The sequence below is a fragment of the Pectinophora gossypiella genome, chromosome Z (genome assembly GCF_024362695.1).
Source record: "Pectinophora gossypiella chromosome Z, ilPecGoss1.1, whole genome shotgun sequence".
Lineage (NCBI taxonomy): Eukaryota > Metazoa > Arthropoda > Insecta > Lepidoptera > Gelechiidae > Pectinophora > Pectinophora gossypiella.
The window spans coordinates 25,497,484-25,517,187 of NC_065433.1; the positions used below are offsets into that span (position 1 = coordinate 25,497,484).

Here is a 19,704-nt window from a genome sequence, read left to right on the forward strand (position 1 = left end):
TCGCATTATTTATTCTATGAAATCGCTTCAAATGATAAGACTGTAAAATGCCATGTAGGGTACATACACTAAATCATAATTAGTAGCGTAGTAGGTTTTTTATATGTAGTAAGTATTATACCTCAAAGATCAAGTTGTTATCCCAACTTAAATATTGCTGCCAGGTTATTATACCTACCTACCCAAATTATTAGGTAAATATTGAAGTCCTGTCCTGACTCTTGAAATAGTGCTAGGCTAGGTAGCAAGTGGCGGAGAGTTTTAAAGGAGTTGTTTTACGGAATCGAGAACCGCAAGCAGGATTGAGGAAAGAGACGATCCAGCCTTTTCCTATCAGTGGGAGTTTAGATAGGTAGGTACTTAATGGTAAGATAACTATATTATGTAAATAAAGTCATACGTAAAGCTATAATACATGTAAATATAGTCGTACGAAATGGCCCCAATCACGCTTCAAAAAGTCCGGGACTATATTTTTATTTAACGCCATCTAGCAATGTACCTACTACAGAAATAAAAGAAAAACTAATTTTAACCGGTAATATAGTCAACTCTATGTAGTAAAAACAATACCATAGATATTTTTTTCTTTTTATCGATTTTTCGATGTTTGACATTTGCTTTAGTTGTTCGTGTCATGTGTTCTGTTGACTGACTTTTGAGACTTGTGTATTTTGTTGATCATTTAAATGTTAATATTTTTGCAATGAAATGTTTTGATAGATATGGCCATGGTTATAAAATAGTTTTGTTTGCATGAATGTTTTAATTGTAATGTTGGTAAGGAGTAAGTGAAGAAAATGTTCAGCAGATTTTCTGACGCTTTACAAACCGCTGCAGACGTCGTAAGCTATTAAAATTCTTAAATTTTTTAGGCTCTTTGAGTTGTAGAATATTGTAAGAATTTTACTTCGGAATCCATTTTTTGTAGAAAGTAAATTATTGTAAACATGTTTTTAGTTGGCACCTCCAGCTACGAGGCTGGAAGATTTCGAGTACCATTGGAAGATGATACTCAACTTCTACCAAAATTACGATGACAGTACCAAGGTACACATCGAAGACACACGGATACCTCACCATTTGCATCAAATGCTTCAGGTAAATAAGAACAAGGCTTCTATCATGTCTATGAATGTATTAAGGACAATGTACCTATGTGTAGGTACCTACTTACTGATTAAAAATGTTTTTAATGATATTTTACAAACAGTATTTTTTTCAATTGTTGGAATTATACAGCATCACTAAAGTGGTGCATTTTAATTTGTTGAAAATACTTTACAAGTAATTAAACATATTTGATATTTGTTAGAGAAGCACATTTTTAAGATTACATTAATAGCAGAGAATATGGAATTTGTATCAAAATGTTAGTATGCACAGTCATCACTACATATACATGCTTACATATTATGAGTACATCTGTAACACCACATTTTGTATGAACACACGGTTTCTTTTCTATTTATATTCCTATTTCTATATTACTTTTTTATTTCCATTTAAAAAGCTTTTCATGTATAAAATTAAATGCCCCTTACTAAAATGTTTATTTTCAAGTAATTGGATGAATAAAAGATGTGTTGTTGTTAGAGTTTCTTATTGGGTATTTCTTCTCCTTAGCCATAACACCTTGTAAAATCAAAATCAATAATTATATAAAATTGAACTTCTTTTTTTAATTTTTAAAGTAGCAGTTAATCCTATTTAATTGATGGGTGATAAAAAAAATGTTTAATTGTCATTGTATTACTATATTACTAGGTAATGTCATTCAGTTTTTGTTTAATTGTACTGACCTTGGCATAATCTATCTACAAACAATTCAGTTGTGAATAGGTACCTATGTGTAGAGGTGTATAATTATGTAGAACTCTATTCTCTACTTTTATGTTATCACTTGTATGTTATAGTGACTTATAGGTATGATAATCTGGAAAACAATTTTTTTGTATGTGTAGTTGTTGAAAACTGGTTGATTGTTGGCAGGCCACTTTTAAAGCAGTGGTTTTATAAATCTGCAATACCAACATATACATTATGTATACCTAATTTTTTTATGTTAAAAATCAATGGTAAGCTTGTATGAACACTAACCATGCGGGTTCTCATCTCATTCCAAAATCATTAATGACACATTGGCCCCGATTCCTGCAGACACCGCCTAATTTTATTTTAGGTTATATCCGTCATTTTCGTATCCGTCGAAAAGGAAAGGGACGGATGATTCACAGCTCTTAATTTTAGGAAGAATGAGTAAATTAATGTGTCGGGTTATTGACTGACGTAAAATTTTTAGACGGTTGGTTTAGATTTGTGCTTAAAATTGACGTGTGTTCCATAAATTTTATGCTTGTCGATTACCCGTCCCTTTCCTTTTCGGCGGATAAGAAAATGACAGATATAAGTTAAAATAAAATTAGATGGTATTTACAGGAATTAGCACCATTGTTCTTTATATTAGAAGTACATTATGTATAAATGGTCTGTTGTATTCAGTATAAATAATAAACCTAGAATGCATTCAGGTTCTCATTATTTGGGGCATTTTGTAAAAGGCTCCATAAGGATTTGTTTTGTTGTATTTAAATATTGAATTGACAATTATACTTTCAGCTCATAGTAGAAGAAGAGAAGGAGCAACATGGAGGCACAGTGGGCGGGTGCTTAGAGGCTGTGGTGAACAGGAAAATATGTTTGCTAGATGCACTGCCTGCGATCGCAGCTGCCGACCGACCGCCGGGTGCCAGGGCTCTAGCACTAAACACTGCCACACAACTGCTTCGCAGGACGAGACAACCATGTGTTAACAGTGCTAGTGTATTTAGGCCTTTGCAGGTAAACTAATTTTACTCTTATAATAATCCTAAGGCCTTTACAAATACTTTATTTGTAGAAAACCAATGCACTATTGTAGGTGATTCGAGCCTCCTTTTAAGTGTAGCACCTGTATCAGGCGATATTGATGCTGCAAACCTTGAGGCTTTACACATCAAGGTTTGTGTCAATATAGTCATGTGATTCAAGAATTTAGAATTGAAATGCGCGCAAGCGAATAAGGGATTAGGATATTGGGAACACGCTCATACTTTAGGACTCTGTCGTACTAACATATTTGACATTTAGTGAGACTTACAGTTCAATTTGTTAAAAAAGTTAATGTGACATGGTACCAAAGTGTATACATATTAATGCTCGTGACCATATTACTGTTAATGTGTCTCTATTGCATTTCAACTGTGGTGCACTTGTATTCCTACTGCATAGTCATAATCTCTTCATATGATGTGTTAATGTCATGTATCAAACATCTGAGCTCTGTGACTGTGATATAAGATTATTTATATGTTGATAGTTTTGTCTTCTGTCCATTTAATCAATAACAGGAAAGCCTCTGATTGTATATGGATGTTATTTGTTATCATTTGAGCAATAACAAGGAATGATAAAATACTGTTTACATTCACAGCGTATGTTAATCCAGTGTAATGAGATCCCAGCTTCGCCGACGGAGAAGGAAGAAGTAGAATTGTTGCTTACTCTATGTGGTCTTGTGAGAAAAGAGCCGGGTTTAGCTAACATCTTTACAACACCCTTTGTAGAAGACAAAGCCAGTTTGCTCACTATACCTGAGGATATACAGAAACTTATACCTATTAAGAAACTTAAGATGCAACCACCAAAGAAGAACCCATTGTTTGAAGTAGAGTTACCCGCAAACCCATTAAGAAATGTGTCGATAATCCGGACATGTTCTAGAGATGAACACTGTCACACAGGCTCCAGTAGTTCTATGGCAGATGAGAATGCGTCGTGCAAGAGCCAAAAGACAGTCTATGATGATAATGATAAGTTCCTCTTGATTGACCTACTCCTCTCATATTTAAATAGTGCTGTAAGTTGTTTCACATTATGTTTAGTCATTTATAATATTTGTTTAAAACATGATAGCTGGCCAAAACAGTTGAAGACTAGTCTGGGTCGGAATGGCGGGTGTACTGTTGCAAACATTAATATGTTATATATGAAAGAGACGCACCTTCAACGTAACTAAATTTACCTCGAGCGAAATGCAATGTACCTCCATGAAATGGGATTAAATTATATTAATAAAATGTTATAATAATACACCCGCCATTCTGACCCATGGCCACACCACAAGTAAGCTAGCGAAGTTCAAATAAAACAGAAGTGATTTTTTTTAAAAACAAACCGTGCTATTGTGTTTAGTTACCTAGATAGCCCATTAAATAGAGGATGATCATTTTGAAAGCAGCCAGAATAATATTTTATCCTGATATGCCCCTTTTCCAATAGGCTGTACACAATCTTGTATATTATAGTTAATGGACTATATTATCCTTATAGGTTTTAAAAGAAACATTAAATTCTAACACATATACTTCTCTGACAGGATAATCAGGTAGTGCTCAGAGCGTGTGAAGGCATAATGATAGTATCTTCACTCCCGGAGGACGATATAGCCAACTTGGTGACGTCATGCAGCCCCGCTTGTGAGACCATCGTAGACAAGCTTGCGGCCAAGTATAAGAACGTGCCGGCCAATGTTGACCCGAATGACGTCGATCATTTGAATATCACTTGGGCGTGAGTACTCATAACTTCCAGCATCTATTGTGGAGTACGCACCATGCCGTTCCTCTACATAAAATCACCAAATCTTTTAAGGAGCAATGTAGGTATCTTAGGTATACTACTCTTTTACAATCTTCTTCTTATGTAAAAGAGTAGTAAAGACAAGGTGTCAGGGTTATTACTGAGCCGCAAAAAGGCCCCTGACATGGTGCATGTAACAACTACATACTTACCTCAGTAAGTAAGTAGTAACCGGGACCAACGGCTTAACGCCTTCCGAAGTACGGATCATCTTACATCTCAATAATATTCCCACTGACATTCAGGAGTCACCTTTGATTATAAGGTAAGGGGCTATTTAGAACGATACATTTACTTATAGATTTTGTATAGAAATTAGAAAATATGTCATACTCTTTGATTAGTAATTCCTAATTAGCTACCCTCTCACTTTGAGGTCGCGGTTCGAATCCAGCACACGCCTAAACAAATGGTTGACGAATTTGTTTTCAAATTCACGTTTGGATCATAAATGATTATCTCGTGCTCGGCGGTGAAGTGCTTTTTCGGAGGTGTGTGACCTGACCTGTATTGGGCTGGTTTTCCCTTCGCGTTTTGGAAGGTCATATATTCATATTCATTTATTCCTTGTAACAACTTTATATTGTGTTGGAAATTGGAAATAAAAAATAAATAAAAACAAGCTTAAACTACATTACAATCTAAAACAACAGTGGGACTATAACTTACTTACAATATACCTAACAAACTATCAGGTTAGGTAAGCGGACCCTGCGAAAAACGGGATAATGCTAGGGAGATGATGAAAAAGAAATAATAAGATTGATTTTTAATCATCTTAGAAAAACATAATTGTAAAAAAGAATAGTCGGGCGGTTTCGCACCACTCCGATTCTTATCCGACCCGAGGCCGAAGTAGCCGTAGAACTATTTGTATGGCAGCTTACGCACTACATCCAATGTCCCTTATCCGATGTCTTTTTAAGTATTTTCCTACTATCCGTCATTCGTGGATGTTACAACTTTCATATTATATTTTAGGTACGTGGCACAAGATTATGGGGACAAATCATACAACAAGTTTCATGGATACAGAGAATTGACGAGTTTCTTTTCCTGGTTGGATTACTGTGATACACTTATGAAGGTAAATGTATATTTATAGATTTCTTTTTCTGTAGCCTAATTAAATAATGTCCCACTGCTGGGTAAAGGCCTCCCCCTTCTTTTTCCAACCCTCCCTGTCTTGGGAATCGTTCTGCTAAGTGTGCCGGAAGGCGTCCAGCTCGTCCCTTCACCGTCATCGTGGCCTGCCTCGTCGGCGATAGATATTATTTCTAAAATAGAAAGTATTATTTCTAAAAATTTCGAAAATAGAAGTCGTTAGGCGACTTCTGATGAATGCTGATGAATTGAAGATATCTTTAGAAAAGGTTTAATACGATCTACTCTGAACCGGCGTGCGTGTATGAAGCGATTGATGAATGTGCAGGAAGCAAGAGAAGTGTGTCAGGATCGAAGCAAATGGAATTCTATTGGCTCTGCTTACCCCGGTGGGAAATAGGCGTGACTTTATGTTTGTATGTATATAGGCGACTGCTTGCTACTTTGCAATAATTAATTTAAAAGAAAATGATGTATGAATAATATTGTACTTTAGAAAAATAAGGAAGGATTATCTAATGTTAATAATATTAAAAATTATATAATTTCGATAAGAATGATTGATTACAAACATGGCTTGATAATATAATACTACAATTTTAAAATCCGTGATAGGCCTGTTCGGAAAACGCGTGACGCACATAGTATCACTGGTTCGAATCCGGGATGGAGTTTTAAACCACTGAATTCTCACTTTATAGGTTTGAATACATGTTTGGATCATAGATAATTCATATATCTAAGTTTCCAGGATTTGTGGTTAATGCCTCGCCATAGCTTTTGGCGAGAGGGTCTTCTTCTTCTATCGTGTGAGTTGTGAGGTGTAGTACCAACCTCATCAACTCTGGTGTTAGGGTTACTATTGAGCCGCCAAAGGCCCCTGACATGGCTCATGTAACGACTACATCAGTAGACTTACATCAGTAAGTAGTAATCGGGACTAACGGCTTAACGTACCTTCCAAAGCACGGATCATCTTACTTTCGGACAATCAGGTGATCAACCTGTGATGTCCTAACCAAACTAGGGACCATAAAAGTAATTTTTGTGATATGTCCCCACCGGGAATCGAACCCAGGTCCTCTGGATCGTAATCCCAATCCTCAACCACTGGATCACGGAGGTCGTTGATGGGTCTGGAGTGGGTGTATATTACAGATTACTATACACCTCTGCTCACCCCTGCAGAGATACAGACGTGATGCTGTGTTATATTATTTCTTATTGAACGTTAACTAAGACTTCGTATCAATAGTTGCTGCAAGTTGTCTTCTGATCACTTGTGCATCGGTCCACCCTTACAGCGGGCTTGAGTTTCTATGCTTCTCATCAAAGAAATCGAAACACTTCCAACAAAACACGAGTTTAGTTATTTTTGAATTTGGAATATGAACATTAGGAATTAAAAGCCTTATAATACCTGCATTCTTTATTTCAATTATAATCTTTATTTATTATTACCAGGAATGCCACCCGGCGATAGCGGCGCATTTGTCACGCACATTTCGGCAGAGCTTCCTCGAAGGCGCGGCGGAGTCAGGGCTGACCGACCTGCACCACGCGCTGCTCGTCACCGCTATACTCAGCAAGTGTCTCAAGGTCGTTGACTCCTTCGACCTTATCAATGGTTAGTAACTCTGTAACCACCCTAATGGTAATTAACATAAAACAGAGCCACGACAGATAGGATGAGACAGAGGTGACTGATGGAAGCCAAAGATAATTTAGGATTTTATTGTGATTTTAATTAAGAATGAATTCCAAAATGTAGACAGTCAGAACATTAATTTCCATAGACGATGTCAACCAGGAAGGTTACAACATAAACAGCTTTTATACGTCCCACTACTGTGCATAGTCCTCTCACCTATTAACTAGAAGGGATACGGATTATACTCCACCACACTGCTCCAGTATGGTCTAGTGGAGGTGTTTGGGCTGGTAGCCCAGACGAACGGCTTTACGTGACCAACCGAAGCGCTGTGTAATCATCTTATTATTTGGACAATCGGGTGATTTCGCATGTGATGTCCAGTAAACAAAGGACAGTCTCACAAAGTATCGTTTACTCAATGTATTATGTTTTCAGAGTTTTCCAACTGGCTGGTGGGCGACGGCGAGGTATCTGAGTGGCCGCTACTTCACACCCTGATCAGCAACTGCCTGACTGACGATCACGACCTCACGCTGGAGACGCTTAGGTTTTTCGAGGTAATATTATGTATCAGCGTCCGTGGCCTAGTGGTTAGAGCGTTAGGTTCACGATCTGGATGACGTCAGCTGGGCTAACCTTGAAACGTTAGCTGTCACTTTTGAGCATACCTGGTTTTCTTATATCGTGGCTTAACCTCTCATATGCCGAGATACCAGACACAATAGATTTTACATTGTGTCTGGTCGAGATCCGCGTTCCGGCGTTCGAAAGATTAATAATAATAATAAAAGTTTATTTCGGACTTATAAAAATACATCCATATTTGTTAGTAACATTACAAACTTAAATCTAGTATTAGTAACAAAGAAGTAATCGAGGCCGGTTGGACCCCCGATGGCGGCAGACTGTAACCTAAAAAACCGGCTAAAAAGCCGGCTAGGCTTAAATAACCTGTAAAAGGTGCGATAAAGATTACAAAGTCTTATTTCGATCTACTTTAGGTCTCAAAAACTACATTGAATTTTAATAAAAGATACTGACTACATTTAAAATAAAAAATTATGTGCAACTAATGTAATTTTTTTTTTGTTAATAGACGATCATAGAAAAAGGCACAGAACACAGCATCCATAGATTAGTGTTGGCTAAGATATGTACGAGAGGCTATTTCACGGTGCAAACGCCCTTGGAGGACGACGAGCGAGACAGACTGAATGATGTGCCGCTGTGGAGAGAAAGGGAGAGTAATAAGTATGTTTTTTTATTATTCATAAAAAAGACAAAACTTTGGTTTGTTTGACAGAAGGCCTACCATGAGGAAGCCTAAATACGTCGAGAGAGTTTATTGGGACGAGACGTTTCAGTACGACCTCTAAGGTTTTTGGTCGCTGATATTGAGTCAGTTTCAGCACAGTATACTGATTACCTAAAAAGCTTTGATACCTACATGAATAAAAATGTTTTATTTAGTCTATTGATTGCACACTGGTATTCGTACGGAACTGTGCTAGCCCGTTCTAGATCTTGCGAACATTTTATTTTTATTAAACTTCATACACACAGAGCCGGAAAATCGGGACAAGCGGGCTACACGGGGTTTTGTGTGAAACCGCCATAGATTTACTACTTCCGTAGATTGAATATCAGCGCTCAAAAAGTAGGTATTTGTATTTTTTATTAGTTCATCTCACATGTCAAATATTACTTGCTTTTACTTACGGGTTTGCTTGTGTTTAATCGATAATTAGATAACATAACTGCTTAGTCATGTTCCGAATAGGTTTTATCTCCTTGCATAAGGAAGCGTGTTATCTTAATAAATAAGATTCCAAAATAATAAAAATAAAAATATAGGTTTAAAAACGAAAATCCGACTACGGAGTAATCACGCTCTAAAAAATATAAAACGAGAAAATGGCCCCGATTCCTGCAAACACCGCCTAATTTTATTTTAAGTTATATCCGTCATTTTCATATCCGTCGAAAAGGAAAGGGACGGATGATTCACAGCTCTTAATTTTAGGAAGAATGAGTAAATGAATGTGTCGGGTTATTGACTGATCTAAAATTTTTAGACGGTTGGTTTAGATTTATGCTTAAAATTGACGTGTGTTCCATAAATTTTATGCTTGTCAATTACCTGTCCCTTTCCTTTTCGGCGGATAAGAAAATGACAGATATAACTTAAACTTAGATGGTATTTACAGGAATTAGCACCATTATTTCTCTGAAAGGGTTTTAGTTGTTTAATAAATTAAAAATGTTGGTATACAGCCTTTTAAGAAACGAGAGATATTCGCGCAGGGGCCTCGTGTGCAATCTAATCAAGCTATACATAATTAAATGAACAGGGATTTGCCGTTCCCGTGAATGTTTCCACTCCGGGAACGTTGTACCTCTAACCTTTAGACAGATACAACTAGAGTATAAGAAAGAACAATTTGAAATAGAAAAGCAGCCAGTGTCCTTACTATTAAAGAGATTTTACAACGAAAGCATTTCCATTTCGGGAACACGCCACTGGAAATGAAGCATGGCTTATTTTTTTATTCCGGTCACATTTTCAGAGAGGCGATGAAACAGCTGCAACACGAGGACCACGTCAACGAGCAGATCACAGACATTCTCTCACACGAAGGGCTCGACCCGAAGGAGCAGGGCGACTCCAACGACAACATACACAGAATTATAAACAGGTACGTAATTAAGGATTTATAGTTCTTGCGCTCTAGCATGATGCGTATGACAGCAGGACAAACAAAGTACAGCCTAGTGCGAATTAAACATAGTAACCGGTTCCAAAGAAAATACTTAATATAAAAATAACTTTTGATCGTCCAATCGCGCAGATCGAACCTAAAAAATAAAACGACACAATTTGTTAACATTTAAATACAAACGGTTTTCAAAGTATGTGGAACAAGGAATGAACAGAAAACAAAAAATGCAGTAGTAATTACTATTCTGATAGCTGTCCTATGCACCGTGCTAACGCAAAGGGTGTTGTCAATGTAACCGGTTGCACTTCTGCGTTTTCTGCTGGTCTATGACAACATTGACAACCAAATAAAGGTCGACAAGGATCTTGCAGCATTTGGATGACACTGACAGTAGGGCTCCATCTCCATACATTCTCCATTAATAACATCATAAGTCATTGTTGACAGCTTTTTTTTTTTTTTTTTTTTTGACGTGACTTATTGTAGATTTGCCGCAGATGGCATTAACTACTTGGCCGGATGTTGACAGCAAACGTTAGTTTCGATTATGACACGCGCCGCAAAATCCTTGTCGCTCTATAATGTCAATTTGATACAAAACAGATACAGGTATCTATTTAGAAGCAAAAATACGAAGGAAAATCTTATAGAGATGAGGGAATGATGAGACGAATAACATGAATTTACTCTAACTATAAAGATAATAATCATCAATCGCACTAACTTATGGCTTTCATGGCTTTAAATATTCCACAAAATATTCGAACTGACGATGATTTCATCACAATTGCTTACTCAAACTACGATCAAACTATAAAAATAGTATGTTTTAATGTAACTTTATGCTTTAATCTTCATAAACAAATAGTTTGACATAGACTAAGCTACAGAAAATGAAAATTCTCAAGAATGATATTGACAGGAGGGCGCTGTTGTGCATCTCCATACATTCTCCATTTAAAACAACTGTCGAAAATTACATTTTCATAGGATGCATGGGGCCTTACTTCCGATTTAGGCCACGCGCTCACACATCCTACATACATACATGATGATATTGCATATTATGTTGTTTCTTTCTAACTTGAGATACTGTAGATGCCCCGGCATTTACTAATTGACAAATGGGGAGCTCTGAACCTTCACTTAGGGGAACTTATATGTTCTGTCGTGTTCGTTCTTATATGTTGTTGTATATCACATTCAGCAAGCATGAAACATTTATTATAAAAATAATTACAATAAGACATAATTATAATAATAATAAGGGTATTTAAATAATTAACAAGAGCTTAAATCACGTTTTAGGCGGCTAGTACTACTGAAAATGCGCATTGAGGAAATAAGGGCAGAAGACAGCTCGCAAACCCCCACCGACTCGGTGAAATAACATTAGATCTATCCTAATACCTACTCCGTACAACGTAGCATGATTAGTGTGATACATCTCTCGTCTCATTGGTACTAAGCTGTTCACCGTTAGTGCAAAAGAGACATATCTCTCGTCTCGTTCTAGGCAATGTACTATATCTCTGACCTGCGGTCATTCTAATAATGCTACGTTAAAAGTTGTAATACCCCTAAGCCCTAACAAGCAATATTCGAAGATGCCTTACTCGCAGAGATATGTTAATGCAAATATAATAATATAGTCGACAATAACTTGCAATTTCTTCTACCAATTGTAAAAAAATATGTAAACAATAAGATGTTTGAATAAGTGATTTGTATTTTGAGACTAAATAATAATATAATGCCAGTCAGATCAATTGCAAAGTATTGTCGGATAATTTAATATTTTATACTTTTTAATATTATATTTACATAAATTAAATCGTATTAATAAATTTGTAAATATAAGTATATAGCAATATAATGGCCCCGATTCCTGCAAACACCGCCTAATTTTATTTTAAGTTATATCCGTCATTTTCATATCCGTCGAAAAGGAAAGGGACGGATGATTCACAGCTCTTAATATTAGGAAGAATGAGTAAATGAATGTGTCGGGTTATTGACTGATGTAAAATTTTTAGACGGTTGGTTTAGATTTGTGCTTAAAATTGACGTGTGTTCCATAAATTTTATGCTTGTCAATTACCCGTCCCTTTCCTTTTAGGCGGATAAGAAAATGACAGATATAACTTAAAATAAAATTAGATGGTATTTACAGGAATTAGCACCAATGTTACAAGAAGTGTAAATAGACCAGAGAATTATACATATTATAGAATGCTTCTCGCTTACCTTGCTTGCGGTTCGATTGCAAACACGTCTGTGGACGCCATAAGCTATTCAGCCCGAAAAGGTTTTAACTGGTTACGAGAAATGATTTTTCTCCGCTTTTTCATAATCAGTTATGAACTTATAAAGCAATGAAGACTTATTAAAAATATACATTAAAAAGTTACTAAACTAGAAAAAGGTCTTCCTAACCTAACCAATTATGAAACTTTGGCGTTTATGGCTATATACATAGGTATAAAAAAATCTGTGTCTGCAATAGGTATATTAGGTAAACAATGGGTAAACAGTGCTGTGTAAAGAATATACGCCTATATTGTTTGTTGGGTCGCACCTTCAAGGTAATTTTTGTATAAATCGGGATTTCAAAGTATTATAAAAGTGCGTAAAAGTACAAAATCAATGCGTAATTTTAATGTATGGAAGTGAGTTTTTACGATTATTATAGTTTAGATGGAGTTTTAATAATAATATCATCATGAAAGATATGAGTAAATTATGTATGAATATATATTGATATCGACACTGGTGATCATTTCTGCAGACACCTTATTTTATTTTAAGTTATACTTATAATATTCCTTTCCGCCGAAACGGTAATCAACAGGCTAAAACAATTGTGGAACCGGAATACACCGTCAATTTTAGACAGAATTCTTAAACAACCCTTTCAAACTCAAAAAATATTTTTTTTAATTTTTGCTGAGCTGACGTCCCTTTTTAGAGATAAGGTTTAAATTTATTATTTTGTTCATTTTTCTATTGTGTGTACCACCTACTTGTTTCTAAAATAAATGTTTTTCTTTCTTTCTTTCTTAATTTTTATTTTTTTTTTAAATTCAAAAATGTTACATTGACCTTCAACAAGTTTATCCATGATAATTACGTTGAAAAATGATTCTGATTCTGAAAACATTGATGTAATATGTAACTATTGCTCGAAACTCCTTGTACGGAACGAGTTGGATACCAGCGAGATGCCTATTTAATTCGTTCGGGTTATTGTTTCATTCATTTATTTTTAAATTCACAGCTCATTCATTCATTTTTAATTTAGTAAGAAAGGGAGGTGTGATAGCATCCATCCGTCCCTTTCTTATTTTTTTATTCGGCGATTACAACAATGACAAGGTATAACTTGAAATTAAATTAGGCGGTGTCTGCTAGAATCAGCGTTCACCATTCCATTGTAAACTAAACCGGTGAATATAATACAAAAATAATAAACTATACAATATGCTAATTCATACATTTAAATTTTTACGCCGTGTATCTTGGTGGAATGTACAAAAAAGTAGATCAAGCAGTGATATTTACATTAAATGATAAAATAGAAATGTATATAGATGTCATACATTATATATATATATATCTCAACAAAATATGAATGTACACATATCATTCAGCGCCGGCGCCGCATTTAAGTAAGGGGCCTCCTCTACAAAAGTACCAACCACAAATGGGCTCTTTAGACAAATGTTTGGAAAATTAGGTAGATGGAAAAGTGGGAACTTAATTTTCTGCCAATTATGCTGATATTTTGATTACTGGCAAGCAATGTTGCTTGTCAGATCTGCTTAGGCAGTATGTTGGTAGTTATGTCGTGGCCAGATCATAGAATTGACCATTTCATGAAATGATCGACCATTTCATGAAATGGTCGTATTTCATGAAATGGCCAACTTCAACTGACCATATCGTTTAAACGTCAGCGTTTAATGATATTTCCATCCACGTTTGGCCATATCATTAATGTAGGGTGTCCATGATAAGTGGTGTAATAAAAACGCGAAATAAGGTAGGAAATAATGTATTACTCTAGTACAAAGTACAAAAATGTTTAAAAGTCAATTAAAAATTAAAAAGTCATTTTCGATTAACGGAGTGTTGATGTAGTTGACATATACGCCGTAACTGCATCTCGCTTTGAAGTCGTCGTCATATTTTTTGACACTATTTCATGCCATTGGTCATTATTCAGTATACTTTTCGTGTGTAAGATAAACATTATGATAATTAGGATTTAAATTATTAGGATTATGATAATTTAAATTATGGCAAAAACATTTATGCGTTTTAATAGAATCCTGTTTCAAGTAGTTAATGCCATCTGCGACATATCTACAATAAGTCACGTCAAAAAAAGAAACTTTACGGACAGTAGGATCGTCCATATTTTTCTTTTTTAAAATTAATATCTCTTCATTCGCAGTTTTAATTATATCATATTTTGAAATCCAATAATAGTCCATTGATTTACGTAGCGTGGTCACTCGACCTTCATTATTTGCCATATAACCTAAAAATAAAAATAAAGTTGCTGTCTACTGTTAATACGAGTTTTTCTTTTCACCTTAGTGTCAAAACATTGCTTCAATGCACTTTTATCTTGTATTTGCTCATTATTATTCGTATTATTCGCGTTCACACAAGAATAATTATTGTCCGCCGCCATTATGCAAAACATAAACAAAGGGACACCAGCGCCACTACCGGTGGATAATGTTACTATTTTACGATATGATCGCTAACGTTTGGCCATATCATGAAGTAATCATGCATTTAGTTGGTCATATCGTTAAACGTTTTGTGTTCATTGATCTGGCCAAACCACATCATGATGTGGCCAACGAATGTTGTTCTATTTCATGAAATACGACCATTTCATGAAATGGTCGATCATTTCATGAAATGATCAATTCTATGATATGGCCACGATAGTTATACAGTTTGGCCCAATACCTTAGCCCAAAGAGTACAAAGGTGGCCCCACCACTGGTGTAGCCTACGGGCCCACAAACCCAGGATGCGGCACTGTTGGCGCTGCAGAATACTTATGTGTATTGTTGTATGATATTTAAAATACCCATATTTTAATAGTAGATAATTATCGCAGGGACATTTAACGTTTATTTTTTGTAGGTATTATAATAATTATTTCATAGAGAGGAGTATTGATATTTTTTCATCAACTCGCATTATGTAAGTCAAAATAATTGAGTGATAAATATAAATCTGGCACCGACGAGATCTGTGATTTTGGAAATGTTTTATTTTATAAGATATTGTTTGTTTACGTACATAAGCATGATTGATATTAAAGTGTTTTGATCAAAATTTTGGTTTTATTTACCCCTGGCCCTTTCTCTTGCAGTTTCCTGTTATTGCTGCCGCGCGCCATCCTGTCCGACCCGGTGGGCGCCGACTACGAACACTATATACATGATGCGCATAGGCATTATCAGGTAACATTTATTTAATTTATTACAAACAAGTGAAATACAATGCCTGTCAATGACGGACGCACACATCAATTACTATTATTAGTCAAAGGTAACTACACGTCTACAAACGAACCCTAAATCATATCATACTAATAACCTCGTGAATATCTTTGTAAGTTTATTCTACTTTCACACATATCGCAGTTTCGAAAAATCTCGTGTGATTTTATTCAACAAAACTTGATTTCTTTCAATTAATGTCATCCCGGGTTTATATTGACACGATACATTTTTACCTGAAATAACGACCTCCGTGGTCCAGTCCAGGTTGAGCGTTGGGCTCACGATCCGGAGGTCCGGGTTCGATTCCCGGTGGGGACATATCACAAAAATTACTTTGTGGTCCCTAGTTTGGTTATGACAGTACTGCCTGATCACCAGATTTTCAGAGTGCTTCGGAAGGCACGTTAAGCCGTTGGTCCCGGTTACTACTTACTGGTGTAGTAAGTAGTCGTCACATGAGCCATTTAGGGGGAGGTTGGTACACCACCTCACAACCCACACGATAGAAGAACCTGAAATAAAACTGTCTATTGCGTGGTTTTGTTAACAAAAATCACAGCCGAATGTGATGTTTCGAAAAGGCGGTTACGTAACTTTCATTATAAGGCACGACATGCATTTTTATTACACCTAAACCCAGCCAGGATACTATACAACAATTTCATTCTTACCGCGTGCCGACTTACCTCGTGCGTGCGAGTGAGACACACGTTGCGCGCGCTCCCTTTCTCTTTAACGGGCTAAGTACTTCGACTAAATTTTAAATCTAGCTCGGCACCAATAGGAATTGATGCGAGGCAGAAAGACTAGGGACAAAAAAGACAAACTGAGGTCATTTTCAAAAAGGTTAAACATCTGTCGATGTTGAAATTACCATAACATGACACATTTCAGCTATGGCTCGACGTGACAGCGAACTTTAACTGGCCCAACGAGCACAGCTACACGGACAACACGGCGAGCTCGACACACAGCTACGACAGCAGGCCCGAGGCGGACATACACCTCGACGACGTCTTTGACACAACTAAAACACACAAACAGAAATGCTGCACAGACAAGAACAAAAACTGTACCAACGAGTGCCTCTTCTCCCAGAGATTAGTCCTTAGAAGTAAAGACATGACTAGCTCCACAGCAGACGACGAGTTCGATGAAGGGCCGTTCTTTAAAATGCTGTTCAAACTGCTTGCCAACATGCCTCAACAACCTTACCAAGTGAATTTGCATCTAACGTCTATCATATCAAAGTTAGCGTTGATGCCGCACCCGAATTTACACGAATATCTGCTGAACCCAATGCTGCCAACTGCGAAAAAGACGCAGACTCTCTTCAAAATTCTGCAGGACGTGGCTAAACGGTTGACGATGGAAATACCAAGACTGAGGAATTATAAGAAGGTGATCGAGAACACGAGGTTGCAGCTGATGAGTGAGGATCCAAGTTATGATGAGAGGTTTGTAAGCTGTTGATTTATTACGAATGTTATAAGCGAATTGACTTTGATTAGATGAAACCGAGTGGTACAGTACTCAGTCATGTTTTATGTCTTTATGTATTCACTCAAGGCAGGCTACTCATAGGATGCGTGTTCAGCTGCCGTCACGCGGACGTCAAATTTAACATCATTACGTCAAATGACTGCGCTTGACGCGTTAAATATACTCATGTCCCCCTTATCCCAATATCGGCAGATCCACAAGTCATCAATAAGACGGCAGCCAATCCTAATGTTCCATATCCCATCGGCGCCACTGAGAAATTATAGGATAATTGTGCCGGAGACAAAAGGAAACACATCCATTCACAACAAGGTCTATTGCAAGACAGACGATGCCTACCCACATTAAGAAAATATAAACAAACTACCTTACATATTAATTAAAACGGGTTCCTTAGAAAAGGTTCAGTACGCTCTTCTCTGAACCGACGTGTGTGTGAAACGATTGATGAATGTGGAGGAAGCAAGAGAAGTCAGTATCGAAGCAAATGGAATTCCATAATCTCTGCTTACTCTGGTTGGAAATAGTCGTGAGTGTGTGTATGTATATATGTACCTTATACTTTTTAACATCACTCTTCCACTACTCATGTGGATTTTTAGTATTTTTTACTAAAACATTTATTTTCAGCGGCGAGCACAACCAGCTAGTGGAGAGTCTGATAGTCCTCGAAGAGTTTAGCAAGGAGCTCGCGGCGATCGCTTTCGTAAAATTTCAGCATTCTCTTCATATGCACAGGTAACTTATTTAGAGCACGGAGTTAGGAACAGTGCAATCAGTGAACGACGTTTTCGACCATCTATGTATACTATTACTAATTTATTTATTATCTTACCGGATGTAATAGATTCGTAAGTACTTGTTATAAATATTCGTTCACCGATTGTCCCATGTAGGTAAGTTAACTTTGTTTTACTAACAATAGACATAATTGCATTTTATATTGTTTAGATACGCAGATAGTTATTTCTATATGTATACATCAGTATTTATGTGATTCTTCGCAATAACAAATACCTTTGAAGACCTAAGTAATAGTATTGTGCCTAAGCCGAATAGTTATTTATTGATCACGTTATGAATGCAATATATTATTATACGCTACAGTTGACAGCTTTAGGATAATGTTCGAGACGTCTGTGACTGTTCTAGGCTGGAAATACGCACCCCAATGCCTTAACGAAGTGCAAATTAACCCCTTAATTCCTCTGAAATATACAAAAAAGTCAGAATGTTAATGTGTAAATACCCTATGTATTTTGGGTCATTATAATCCAGTTCTCGTTAATGTTGTATAATTGTTGTCTAAATTAAATTTGTAAGTCTAGTCTTTGCAGAAGAGTAGTTCTACGCCGGTACACATATACCATAGTCTTATTCTAGTCGAGATTTCACATTCCTTCAAACATGTATTGTTTTGTATTTTATGGATTTTATAACTGTGCTCTCTGAATTCATTTTGAAAACCCAGTGCACACTACGTATTTTAACAACATTAGATAACCTCACAACTATACAGGGTGTTAGTGACATCGTAACGAATACTGAGGAGATTCATCAGACCATGATTCTGAGTTAATTAATATCAAGTGGAATTTTCCGTCGCAAATTCATGTTTTTTTAGTTTTTATTTCAATTCTATACTTTATACTTTTGCGATGGAAAATTCCACTTGATATTAACTCAGAATAATGAGCTAAATCAGCCCCCTCAGTATTCGTTACGATATCACTTACACCCCAAACCAGTAAATACAGTAGCCATACAAGTACGTATCGGTGTTAGTGACACCGTAACGCGACGCTTGCGTTTGCGAGGGAAAATTCCACTTGATATCAACTCAGAATCATGCCTGAATCATCGCTCAAAGTTTTCGTTACGATGTCACTAACACCCTGTATAGTTGGAGGTACATCCATCGCAAGATAAACTAAGTACCCATACCTCACCGAGTTTTGTATAGTTGGAGGTACATCCATCGCAAGATAAACTAAGTACCCATACCTCACCGAGTTTTCCCGAGTTTATTTTTCGTTCAGACAGTCGAAGGCCTAAGCTGTGGGTACTTTTTTGTCCGCGATCTTATTATGTTGTAACTCGTGTTACTACTAAGCCTAAGAGGCTTCAAATCTTATTAATCGGCAACTGCTAGTGGAAATTTTGGAAAATATTATACTTATAAATTCTATTATGTGCATTTGTATAAAACAAACATAAATTATCATGGGCAGTAAAGTGTTCATGATATTATAAATATATTTATAACAAATCTTTAGGAGTTGAGCATAGTTAAAAATTGTGTTACCTCTATTATAACAGCTACAGTTGCATAAAATGTATCATGTATTTTTTATTTATAAGCACAAGGATATTATTTATAAATGATTATAAATTAAATGCGCTTGTTAATATTGACTTCTGAATTTTTTATTTCTACATATTTAATTTAGTTTATCTGTACATGAGTCGTCGTCAAGTTGTAAATTATTTTAAAGTGAGTAGGTTTAATTAT

The 19,704-nt window shown here is 36.2% G+C and overlaps 1 protein-coding gene across 3 annotated transcripts; it reads left to right on the forward strand.

Annotated features, from left to right (window-relative positions):
• The first annotated feature begins 23 nt into the window (after positions 1-23).
• Positions 24-19,607, forward strand: LOC126380302 (FHF complex subunit HOOK interacting protein 2A-like). 3 transcript variants are annotated; one of them, XR_007568456.1, is made up of 14 exons: positions 619-845; positions 961-1,101; positions 2,620-2,841; positions 3,473-3,898; positions 4,418-4,611; positions 5,662-5,767; positions 7,249-7,411; positions 7,874-7,995; positions 8,535-8,689; positions 10,006-10,134; positions 15,557-15,647; positions 16,584-17,146; positions 17,823-19,101; positions 19,162-19,607. XR_007568456.1 is itself a non-coding variant. In XM_050029628.1 (13 exons), the coding sequence occupies exons 2-13, from the start codon at positions 1,009-1,011 to the stop codon at positions 17,932-17,934; spliced, it is 2,376 nt and encodes a 791-aa protein (XP_049885585.1). In that variant the 5' UTR covers positions 24-352; positions 961-1,008; the 3' UTR covers positions 17,935-19,607. The 3 variants fall into 3 exon arrangements, 2 of the variants coding, with proteins under 2 accessions (XP_049885585.1, XP_049885584.1); XM_050029628.1 differs by lacking the exon at positions 619-845 and adding an exon at positions 24-352 and having other exon boundaries at positions 17,823-19,607; XM_050029627.1 differs by having other exon boundaries at positions 17,823-19,607.
• Positions 19,608-19,704: the final 97 nt, after the last annotated feature.

Excerpts from the sequence above, each read along its gene's own strand:
- LOC126380302 (XM_050029627.1), top strand. The coding sequence starts at position 801 with ATGTTCAGCAGATTTTCTGACGCTTTACAAACCGCTGCAGACGTC. Across the intron at positions 1,102-2,619 it reads ATTTGCATCAAATGCTTCAG|CTCATAGTAGAAGAAGAGAA; the intron begins GTAAATAAGAAC and ends TTATACTTTCAG. Across the intron at positions 17,147-17,822 it reads GATCCAAGTTATGATGAGAG|CGGCGAGCACAACCAGCTAG; the intron begins GTTTGTAAGCTG and ends ATTTATTTTCAG.